This window comes from Nicotiana attenuata, unplaced genomic scaffold (genome assembly GCF_001879085.1).
Source record: "Nicotiana attenuata strain UT unplaced genomic scaffold, NIATTr2, whole genome shotgun sequence".
Lineage (NCBI taxonomy): Eukaryota > Viridiplantae > Streptophyta > Magnoliopsida > Solanales > Solanaceae > Nicotiana > Nicotiana attenuata.
Window position 1 is genome coordinate 54,087 of NW_017671451.1, and position 12,874 is coordinate 66,960.

Below are 12,874 nucleotides of genomic sequence, written 5' to 3' on the forward strand. Positions count from 1 at the left end.
AAAAAAAATTAGTATTTGGTACAACATTGCATAAAGAAAGATACACATATTATTGCAAACAACTAATCAATTTCCAATTCCAATAGACAAACTTACAAACAGTCACATGAATATATATTTAGACTAAGTAGCTTCAAAAATACATATTGTTACGAGTACTATTATTACATAGTATATGGTCTTTACTCCCACATATGACTATTACTTTTTCTTTAAATCTAACTTACTAAAGAAGGATCACAGATCTCTTAAGTTTAGCCTAGGAGATAACAGGCCTTATAACATGATATCTAAATGGAAGTAAATAGTATTTCCCTTTCATATTACTCTAACTAAAGTAAAAGTTCCAGCCATTGGTATGATAGCTAATAACTTAATAAGAACTTAGTTATTATACAATGCTTTTTCAACAGTATATATATTGGCATGCAAGTCCCAAGGAGGGAAAAGCTTAGCACAGCACACAACAGGAAGTTCCTACTTCATATATATAGCACTAAATTATTTATATTCTTCAAAATGAGAAAGAAACCTAACATATAATCTCTGGATTTTAACCTCACTTTATCATGATTCCTAGTTACATAAGACTGGTTGCGCCATTCCCATAGTCATGGTATCCAGATCATGGCTTTTAACAGAAACCCATGTTTTATTATAAAAATCTGATTTTTATATACTAAAGGGAATTCACGTTTTAAATCTTCACTTCAAAGCAATAAATCTTATGAACAAGTTATCTGATCAAACGTACTCCAATATATGATCCTAGTTACTACAACACATGATTTTTTGTTAAAAGGTTAAAACTCCTGTTAACAATAACAATCCCAACATAGATAAATAATTTCTTGTGCCTTCTGAAATATTTAGACCAAAGGAACAGTAACTCTAGCCCATGTCATGTTCTAAATAAGAGACTAGTTCAGAAACCATTGTATTAACTCAGAGAACGAATAAAGAAATTAACTTTATACATGCTAGACAGAGAAGTGATATTCTAGACTTATCATTTTGAAGTAAGAAATAGCATATTATAGTATTTAAAGTAGACAGCAGAAGAAAGGACAACTAACATATTAATCTATTCATATGAGTATTTGATCGACATCAAATTTATTCGATTAGCACATAGACAATCACATAATCCTTTGCTGTTTTTATACCCAAAGAACTCTTCAAGATTGATTTCTATATAGGAGATTTTTAAAGCATGATTTCTGTATAGGGGATTTAACAGACAAATAAACACTTATTTCGAATATGAAATGAGCAAGCTAGGATCTGAGAGTCGCTGACCTTTTTGTGAGCAGTGAATGGGGCGTCGTCGAGCAGGTCTACTATCTCCGATTACCTCAAACGCCCACCAAATTCCGAAAAGACAGAATATCGCCTCTTTTATTATTGCGCAAAAACTAACGGAGACTAAAATAAGCGAGAGTTCTTTTTGGGAGTAAAAGCAAAAGAGCAATAGTGTTAAGATTTGAGGCAACCCAGAATCCTACCCTCAAAGAGGTCTGGTATGCGAGTATTTATAGGTGAAATTGAAACCCTAGAGTTTCATTTTGGCGGGTAGATCTCAAAATTGGTCAAGAGTCACGTGTAGTGGTTTGATTTCAAAATACAACCGTTGAATCAGAGAAGAAAATAGACCTGTGATTGAAAAGAAACGTGGATAGCTCAAAATAGTCGGAATCCTCTGTCATGGGTCTCTGTACTCACTTGAATGATGAAAGAAAAAGAAGAGAGAGGAGAGCGTCTGATAATCTAGAAAAGAGAGATGAAGCTTGCGTGAAAATGGAGGCAGCAATGTCTGGCGTGGAGATTAGAGGAGCTTGGAAGTGTTCTAGAAATGCAGAAGATGACAAGGGAAGAGACAGAGGTACTGCTGTATTTTTACTAGGGTTAAAAATTAGGGGTGAAATACTTTAAAGGGGTATTGGGCTGATGTTATTTTCATTTTTTTGGGCTAGGTTCTGATTTTGTAATGGATGGCCGAAATTCAAAGGCTTTTGGACATAGTTTTGAGGTTTAAAATCCTTTCTTCCTTGCTTTCTTTAGACCTCAAATTATGGATTAAATATTTTAATAACCATATATATAATGTTATTTAATATTAGAATTTATATATATTAAGTAGGTAATAAAATTATTAATGTATTATAAAAAAAATTATATTTTCTCTCATTTGAATAAATAATTATGAGATATTGAAAAATAACTATTATACGAACTGCTAAATAAATTGCTACAATATTTTTAAAGAGTATAGTTACTAAAATCTTCGTAGAAATGACAAATAATAATAATAATAATAATAAATTAGTCTTATTTTGCTAAAAGTAATGGTATAGTACCCTAACACTATTGATAGTATTAGAAGCTCAAAGAGATAGTTTGAAAGAAAGGAGGGACGAAATTGGATGCCAACATTCCTATATATGTGTCTACACCGGTGGGTGACTCTATCGTGGTCGAACGAGTCCATCGTTTGTGTGTTGTAGTGATTGAGGGTCTTGAGACCCGTGTAGACTTGTTGCTCTTAGATATGGTTGACTTCGATATCATATTGGGTATGGATTGGCTATCGCCCTATCACGCTATCTTGGACTGCCATGCCAAGACTATGACCTTAGCGTTGTCGGGTATGCCTCGTTTAGAGTGGAGAGGTACTCCATGTTATTCTACCCGCAGCGTCATTTCGTACGTGAAGGCTCGACGTATGGTCGAGAAGGGGTGTTTGGCCTATTTGGCCTATGTTCGTGATTCCAGTGCTGAGGTTCCTCCTATAGATTCAGTGCCTATTGTCCGGGAGTTTCCCGATATCTTTCCTTCAGACCTGTCGGGTATGCCACCCGACAGGGATATAGATTTCTGTATTAACTTAGTTCCGGGCACTCAGCCCATTTCTATTCCGCCGTACAGAATGCCCCGCCGGAGTTGAAGGAGTTAAAAGAACAGTTGCAGGATTTGCTGGAGAAGGGTTTCATTAGACCTAGTGTGTCTCCTTGGGGTGCACCGGTGTTATTTGTCAAGAAGAAGGATGGGTCAATGAGGATGTGTATTGACTACCGGCAATTGAACAAGGTAACGGTCAAGAATAAGTACCCACTGCGAGGATTGATAATTTGTTCGACAAGCTTCAGGGTGCCAGGGTATTCTCCAAGATTGACTTGCGATCTGGCTACCATCAGTTGAGGATTAGAGCATCCGATGTCCCTAAGACAGCTTTCCGTACTCGGTATGGGCATTATGAGTTCTTGGTCATGTCATTTGGGTTGACCAATGCCCCAGCAGCATTTATGGAGTTGATGAACCGAGTGTTCAGGCCATATTTGGACATGTTCGTGATAGTCTTTATCGACAATATTTTGGTGTACTCCCGTAGCCAGGAGGAGCACGAGCAGCACCTTAGAGTGGTTCTTCAGACTCTGAGGGATAGTCAGTTATATGCCAAGTTCTCCAAGTGTGAGTTCTGGCTGAGCTCAGTTGCATTCCTGGGTCACGTTTTATCAGCAGAAGGTATTCAGGTGGACCCGAAGAAGATTGAGGCAGTCAAGAACTGGCCTAGACCAGCATCAGCTACAGAGATTCGGAGTTTCTTGGGGTTGGCAGGCTACTACGAGTAGGCGCCATCACGACTCCCGATGGTGGAAAATTCGGGTCGTGACAGTATATAATTCCCAAGTTTTGGGATTTTGGCCCAAAATCAGCTCAATAGCTAATTTTGGGATTTGAAATTTGGGATTTGGGATTTGGCCAAAATATGAGCAAAATTTATGGCCAAACATGAGTTTTGATAATAAATCCCAAATTTATTTTGGGAAAACTCTTGGCCAAACGGGGCCTATTAATTCTCCAACCGATAGTAGCTGTATTTTTTATGTTCATATTTTGCAACCATTAGGATAAGCATGGAATTAAAGCTAACATTATCTAAGATTCCTTCTCTCTTTCTTGTAGTGATTTTCTTTCTGTGAGTTAATTTTTTTTTTTCAGTTCTACAAAATCTTCCATTCTTATTAAAAATAAGAAGTATTAGAAGTAAGTTCCAACTTTGATAATAATTAAAGAACGATACAATAAAAGAAGTAAGCTCCAATCTTGCACCAATTTTAGTTCAAACTTTCTTCAACTTTAGCCGTGTAAAAGCATCAGCATTGCCAAAGAAGTAAACCGAAAAGTATCATAATTTTTTTTCTTTTGATCAAGATTTTCATTCAGGAGCCAAACATGTTCTTCACACAATCAAAATGTACCAAGATTTTAGGAAACCCACATAGCTCGTTAACATCGGAACTTACTTTTAGTATTTTTTTTAATTTTAATGAGAATGGAAGATTTTGTAGAATTGAAAAAAAATTAATTCACAGAAGAAAAAAAAAATTATTACAAGAAAGAGAGAAGGAATCCTAGATAATGTGTAGCTATAATTATGGGATTGCAAAAGATATTATTTGAGAATGAATAAAAGAAGGAATTAAATATTTTAACTAATGTTAGGCCTTTATTTTATTCAATTAATCTCATCCATTGATTTTTAACCATGCCAAGTGTCTCCAATCCAAGTAGGAACTTGGAGAAATGGAGAAATTAAGAAATGGAGGGGAGTTGGATCCGATTTTACTAATCTTAATTTAAGATATGACAGAAATCACAATATTTAAAAGGAAAAGAATAGCATATATCATCTGACCATAAACTGATGGTTTTCACTCCAAAGATTTTAAGCGAGCTTCTTTTTTCAATCTTTTGGTTCTTCTGTTAAAGGTATTGTAAGGATTCAACGTCGTGTAGCTGTTTTATTTGGTTTCTTCAATTTATTGTTTTCATTTTTGGTAAAGGCCGATATATTTCTTTAGTAAACTAACATGGCGAAATTTTAATGCTACATTCATTAATAAAAACACCATAACATTTTGAAGGTTTTGAATTATCTAGTCTCGGTGTTTATATACCCCGCCCCCTTGCCCCCCACCAAAAAAAAGTAGAAAAAGAAAAGAAAAATGAGTAAGATACAATTTTAAAATGTTTGACTAAAAATAAGACATATATAAGACGTCTAGTTGTTATTAAAACAAATGTGAGTGCTTGGACTAAACTCGTAAAGAGAAACATACCTATGGTTTTATGACTAATTACGTAATAACTTTCATATATATATATATATATATATATATATATATATATATATATATATATATATTTCAAGTCGATCACAATACCTAGCATAAAACATAAATTGCTACATATCAATTACCCTTTCAATAGATTGCTAATAACCAAAATAATATCGATAAGTCCTTGAAGTTTGTCACTTGCATCTTTGAGTTGTGGCGATTCAGCGGGTGGTGTTTCTGAAAAATTGTCATCGCACGTAGTAGGACCATCAAAAGCAGCGGAAGCATGAACATTCAAACCGAGATAGTCTTTGGACTTCAAAAACCCTGGCAATTCTCCAAGATCATCAACAGTGTCATTATAATTCTCTAAACACGAATCGTATCGCGTCTTTAATTTTGGATCCGTCGCCTGTTTAAGCAACGTATTAACAAGATCACGCACGGTCTGTGCATTCTTTTGTGATATATCTATTGAAATAGTCGCTAAACCTTCCAGATTTGCACCTTTGGATCGAGGGTCCGCATTTAAAGCCGATAAACATAGAGCGGGGTTTTGTGCTTTGGAGCAAACTTCGCCTATCAGATCGGCTTTCACGATTGTTAACGTGAAGGAGATTGATAGTAGAGAAACTAGAAGAAGTATAGCAGAGTTATATGAGACTGCCATTTTGTATGGTCAAATTAGTGTTTTTGCTTCATAAGTTGTGCTGTGATAAGCAATTTATATAGCTGTGTTTTCCAATTGAAGACCATATTGAGAAAGGTATGAAATCAAAGCGTGCGGGTATTTATGGGAAAAACATTAAGTAAGAATCAAGCCATATTTAATTTCCTAAGATTTTGCAGGTTTCCTGCTTCATAGTCAATGGTACGTAGTACATTAAATGTTGTGATCAAATAGCAAATTTCAGCCATCTCCATATATAGATGTGGAAATCGGGGCTACCCGATTTCATCTTTCGACGGAGAAAAAGATACCACGTCGAAAGGCCAGGACGTCGAGTCCGGGATCGATTTCTTTCCATGGACCCAAGCGCTGTCACGGGACACCGCTTCGTCGAAAAATTATATTATATATGTATATAAAAATAATAAGTAAAACAGAAATACAAGATAAAATCATTAAAAGTGACACCACTTGCATCAAAATAGCTCAATAGTCTAGTGGTTGACAGCTTCAAATTTGATGTGAGAGGTCTTGGGTTCGAACTCTCTTGGCTCCACAATTTGTTTTTTGACTGTTACAGGCCTATTGCTAAAAAGAGTGAACCGCTTATGAAAAATGCAATGGACCGAAGAGCGTGGCGTGAATCTCGGAACGAATCGGTCTACAGCGAACAACGGTTAATTAGATGTTAATATAATTTCCTACTATAATTAGAAGTGTACATTATTTAGAACTCCCCTATTATATAAAGAGGGATCCCCATCATTTGTAAAGATACATTGTTGGCTGATAAGAAAATATATGTTCATTACTTTCTTGTTGTTTCGCTTACTGTTCATTAGAGTTGCTTATCATTTGCTATTCCTATTATCACACCTCGAGACTACCACAGGTCAAGGTCGAGATTTGGCTTGCATACTGGTTTGATTTATTTTATTCTCTAATTTATCTATTTAGTTCCTCGTTTATCAATTGGTATTGGATTGAATCACATATCCTTAAAGCCACAATATAAGTTTAATTGTTACTCGAATTTTAAGGTAAACAGTTTGGCGCCCACCGTGGGGGTAAGGATAATAGTGATTGTTCAGTACTGATTCTGATAACACACGTTATTTCACGCTTAATCTTGTCAAGCATTTCTTGCTCTCAAGTTAAAACATGTCAAACTCACAAAACGCACCCATACATGGTGATGATGGTATCGGATTTCACGGGGAAAACGACACTGTAATTGCTCCAGGAGTCGGGGTGCCAACGACTAATCTCGGGGGAGCACCGGTTGCCGATCCAGTCGATGTCAGTTCGCACGTTGCTCTAAATGCGAACCTAGGCGCGGACCCCGAAGGGAGTGTGCGCAAGGAAGGCCGATCTGGTGGTCAAGGTACACAGGGTAAAGGAGACGGGGGAGCTAGTCTCCAGGTGATATTCGAGATGCTACAGGCTCAGCATGACGCTATTGCTCAGTTGCAAAATCAACATAGGACTCCAAGTGGGGTCGAGCCAGAAATTACTCATCGTACCGAGCCAGTGCCAGAAAGGCCGAATGGTAACGAGTCAGGGACTGATCCTGCAATAATAAAAATGCTCGAGGAGCTCACCAAAAGAATTGAGTCAGGAGAGAAGAAAATCGAAGATAATGATTAAAAGTGGAAACATACAACTCCCGAGTTGATCAGATACCGGGGGCACCCCCGATCCTAAAAGGTTTGGATTCGAAAAAGTTCGTGCAAAAGCCTTTTCCTCAAAGTTCGGCTCCGAAGCCCATTCCTAAGAACTTTCGTATGCCGGACATACCTAAGTACAACGGGACCACCTATCCTAATGAACACATCACTTCGTACACGTGCGGAATAAAGGGAAATGACTTAGAAGATGATGAGATTGAGTCCGTTTTGTTGAAAATATTTGGGGAAACTTTATCAAAGGGAGCAATGATTTGGTATCACAACCTGCCACCAAATTCCATCAACTCATTTGCCATGTTAGCAGATTCTTTCGTAAAGGCACACGCCGGGGCCATAAAGGTCGCAACAAGAAAATCAGACCTTCTCAAGATAAGACAAAAGGATAACGAAATGCTGAGGGAGTTCGTATCCCGATTTCAAATGGAATGCATGGAGTTGCCACCGGTCACAGATGATTGGGCCGTTCAAGCTTTCACCCAAGGTTGAACGAGCGGAGTTCGATAGCATCACGTCAGTTGAAACAAAATTTGGTCGAATATCTAGATGTAACTTGGGCAGATGTGCACAATCGATATCAATCGAAGATTAGGGTCGAGGACGACTAATTAGGAGCCCCCTCCAGTTCAGTACATCCAAACAGGTTGGCAGTTAAAACCCAGAGGGACGTCAACAGGGATCCAAGGTCAAAAAGAGAATGATATCAACCATATACCGCAGATCGAAGGAACAATTCAGGAGGCAATTCCGCTCGGGAGGATCGAAGAAGTGATCGAGGACAGAATTCTCGGGGACTTATGAGCAAAAGTGGCTTTGATAAGCATGCCAATCCCACAGAGGCACCTCGGTTATCGGACTATAACTTTAGCATCGACGCATCGGGCATTGTATCGGCAATCGGAAGGATCAAAGATTCTGACGCCACCAAATCAACGGTCGAAGAGCTGGAACAGGTTATATTGATCGAGTACCTATCCGATCGAAAGGTATACCTGGGAACGGGATTAACCCCCGAACTCAGGAAAAAGCTTATTCAATTTCTTATTGATAACATATATTATTTTGCTTGGTCCCATTTAGACATGACAGGGATCCCACCGGAGATAACATCGCATCGTCTAAGCCTTGACCCTGGGTTCAAATCGGTGAAACAAAAAAGAAGGACCCAGTCCAAGGTAAAGCACGCATTCATAAAGGACGAGGTAACTAAACTTCTCAAAATAGGGTCCATTCGGGAGGTGAAATATCCTGAATGGTTAGCCAATGTAGTCGTGGTCCCTAAAAAAGGGAACAAACTTAGAATGTGTGTAGATTATAAAGATTTAAACAAGGCATGTCCCAACAATTCTTTTCTACTGCCTAACATCGATCGCATGATCAACGCCACGGCCGGCAACGAGTTCCTTACCTTTCTCGATGCATATTCCGGGTATAATTAAATTTAAATAAACCCAGAAGACCAGGAAAAGACTTCATTTATCACCAAGTATGGAACATATTGTTATAATGTAATGCCCTTCGGGCTAAAAAATGTTGGAGCTACTTACCAACGCCTAGTAAATAAAATGTTCAAAGAACAAATAGGTAAGTCAATGGAAGTTTATATTGCTGACATATTAGTTAAGTCCCTGCGCGCAGAGGACCATTTGGCTCATTTGCAGGAAACGTTCGAGATTTTGAAGAAATATAACATGAAGCTCAACCCCGAGAAATGTGCTTTCGGGGTCGGTTCTAGCAAATTCCTGGGCTTCATGGTATCAAATCAAGGAATCGAGATCAACCCCGATAAAATCAAGGCCATCGAAGACATCACCATCGTGGACAGTGTAAAAGCTATGCAGAGGCTAACTGGACGGATATCTGCTTTAGGCCGATTCATCTCAAGGTCGTCGGATCGAAGTCACGGATTTTTCTCTCTTCTCAAAAAGAAGAACGATTTCGCCTGGACTCTGTAATGCCAACAGGCATTAGGGGAATTAAAGTGATACCTATCGAGCCCACCACTTCCTCACACTCCAAAGGTAGATGAGAAACTTTACTTATACGTGGAAGTATTGGAAATCGTGGTAAGTGGTGTCCTGGTTCGAGAAGAGCAAGGTACGCAATTTCTCATTTATTATGTAAGTCGAACCTTAGGAGAAGCAGAAACTAGATATTCACACTTAGAGAAATTGGCACTTGCACTGATAAGCGCCTCTAGAAAGTTAAAACCATACTTTCGATGTCACCCCATATGTGTGGTAACCACTTACCCGCTTCGTAATATTTTGCACAAGCCCAAACTATTGGGCCGATTGGCCAAATGGGTCGTCAAACTCAGTGGGTACGACTTCGAGTATCAACCCCGAACGACCATCAAGTATCAAATTTTGGCGGACTTCGTGGCCGATACACCAACCCTCATACCTAAAGTTGAAAAAGAACTTTTGTTAAAATCAGGCACGTCATTGGGGTATGGACCCTTTTCACATACGGCGCTCCGAATATGAAGGGGTCCGGGCTAGGCATCATTTTGAAGCCGCCCACGGGTAGCACTATTAGGCAATCTATCAAAACTTCTAGGTTGACTAACAATGAGGCCAAGTACGAGGCCATGATTGCAGGTCTCGGCAAGTTAAAAGCTTGGGAGCAGAAGTCAGTGAAGCCAAGTGTGACTCTTTACTGGTGGTGAACCAGGTAAACAAAACCTTCGAAGTTCAAGAGGATAGAATGCAAAGGTATTTGGACAAGTTGCAGGTAACTTTGCACTGTTTCAAGGAATGGACTTTACAGCATGTACCTCGAGAACAAAACAGTGAGGCCGATGCACTCGTCTGGGGTCATCGATCGAGGAAGATGAGATCAGCTAGGGGATTGTCGTTCAACTCTCGAGATCTGTGGTCGAGGAAGGTCATGCCAAGATAAACTCTACAAGCTTAACCTAGGATTGGAGGAATAAATATATTGAATACTTGAAGAACTGAAAGCTCCCATCAGACCCTAAAGAGTCGAGGGCCCTACGAACCAAAGCTGCTCGATTCACATTGGATGAAGATGGAACATTATACAAAAGGACGTTCATGGACCGTTGGCAGTATGTTTGGGACCAGTAGACACCGATTATGTTTTACGAGAGGTCCATGAAGGCACTTGTGGGAACCATTCCGGCGACGAATCACTGATTCACAAGATCGATAGAGCAGGATACTACTGGGATAGCATGGAAAAAGACACTAAGGAGTTTGTTCGAAAATGTGATAAATGTCAAAGGTTCGCACCGATGATCCATCAGCCCGGAGAACAACTCCATTCAGTCTTATCCCCGTGGTCATTCATGAAATGGGGGATGGATATTGTCGGCCCTCTACCAACGGCCCCAAGTAAAGCTAAATTCATTTTATTTATGACTGACTATTTCTCTAAATGGGTTGAAGCACAGGTGTTCAAGAAAGTGAGAGAGAAAGAGGTTATAGACTTCATCTGGGATCACATCGTATGTCGGTTTGGGATACCCGCCAAAATAGTATGTGACAATGGAAAACAATTTATCGGCAGCAAGGTAACGATATTCCTCGAGGACCACAAAATAAAAAGGATATTATCAACGCCGTATCATTCGACTGGAAACGGACAGGCCGAATCAACGAACAAGACTATCGCTCAAAACTTAAAGAAAAGGTTGAACGACGCCAAGGGAAAGTGGAGAGAAATTTTACCCGAAGTCCTTTGGGCATATCGAACAACATCAAAGTCCAGTACGGGGACAACCCCGTTCTCCTTAGTATATGGCTCAGAGGCCTTGATTCCCGTCGAAGTAGGGGAACCTAGCACCAGGTTTCGGCATACAACGGAAGAATCAAATCACGAGGCTATGAATACTATCCTCGAACTATTGGATGAAAAATGAGAAGCTGCACTCGTTTGGATGGATGCGCAAAAGCAAAGAATCGAGAGATGTTATAATAGAAGAACCAACCGTCGCCACTTCGGAATCGGGGACTTAGTTCTGAGGAAAGTCACCCTCAATACTCGAGATCCGAACAAAGGGAAACTGGGCCCAAATAGGGAAGGACCATATCGGGTCCTCGATGTCATTGGAAAGGGATCTTACAAACTTGCCACAATGGAGGGCGAACAATTGCCAAACAATTGGAATATATCATTCCTCCAATGGTATTATTGCTAAGATATGACTCATCCCCTTTCCATTCGTATTTGATACTAACTTATTGTAGGTGTTCGATCGAAGACGTCGAGAAACTCTTCAACACGAGGACCTTAGGTTTTAAAGTATGCGTTGCACTCTTTTTCCCTTAGATCGGTTTTTATCCGAAATGGATTTTTCCAGCGAGGTTTTTAACGAGGCAACAATTATGTGCTACCTATAAGAGATTCAATAGTATCCAAGGCTTCTTTACAATCAACCTCGAATATTGGGGGGGCATCACCTATGGATGTTATATTTTCGAGGAAAGTACTTCATGTCAAAGGGTCTCGATAGAGAAACTTTGTAATGGGCCAAACGATCAAATGAACCGTGTCCATATAGGTTATTCGAGTCCCACTGGAAAAACATGTACGTACTTATAAATCATTCAAAGAAGCATTCTTTCTATACCAAACATCTTGTGTCTCAAAGAAAATTTTCGAATATACGAGCTCCATACTTATGATTTTATGAGAAACGGCTCAAGAGCCAGGAGCAAATATGCCTCGAACACACGGGGACTGTCGTCGACGATCGACATATTCGAGTTATCTAAACTCGAATTCATAAGACCTCAAAGAGGCACCCCTCGAACTATAGGCTAAGGCCATCATTCTCGGGGACTAACACTTCGAACAAGTTCGAAGTGTTATTGGGGAATAAGCCCAAGAGGCATACCCAAAAGTTATGGCCAAATTAATGCGGCTCGGAGACGTCCGAATCCTGCAATAAAAATAGGCCTTCGTATTCTTTGAAAAATCGGTTAAAAAAGGTTACCCTTTGCAAATAATCAAAAGGGCTTCGATAAAATCAGACCTCTAAAAACCTTAAGAGGTATTGAATTATCTTAACACAAATGTGCTAAAGCACAAAAAGCAGAAGGGTTTTAATCAACATCGAACCCCCAAAAAACCCAATGGGTAAAAAATACATGCTATGTAATAAAGAAAATTTTACTAAGTATTTTAAGCCGATAGAGGGGAATAATAGCCATATTTTAGAGGAAATATTGGCCAAATCTAAAGAGCCTAAGGGCTAGTACACTTAGAGTTCGAGATCTTGTTCTTGCTCCATCCGAACCTACGGATTCGACTATTTCGAGCCCTAACAAAAACTGACTTGACTATGGCTCGGGGATTCATCATTATTCGACACAAACCCTAAAGGGCCTATGCTTCAAGTTCGAACCTTATTCGAACTCGACTGTGGTGAC

The 12,874-nt window shown here is 39.3% G+C and overlaps 1 protein-coding gene across 1 annotated transcript; it reads right to left on the bottom strand.

Annotated features, from left to right (window-relative positions):
* Positions 1 to 5,217: 5,217 nt before the first annotated feature.
* On the bottom strand, positions 5,218 to 5,799 carry LOC109208377 (pectinesterase inhibitor-like). The gene has a single exon (XM_019371485.1). It carries the CDS (start codon positions 5,788 to 5,790, stop codon positions 5,257 to 5,259), a length of 534 nt encoding a protein of 177 aa, XP_019227030.1. The 5' UTR covers positions 5,791 to 5,799; the 3' UTR covers positions 5,218 to 5,256.
* Positions 5,800 to 12,874: the final 7,075 nt, after the last annotated feature.

What these genes read in the sequence shown, in the direction of transcription:
- LOC109208377 (XM_019371485.1), bottom strand. Translation starts at nt 5,790, where the DNA reads ATGGCAGTCTCATATAACTCTGCTATACTTCTTCTAGTTTCTCTACTA.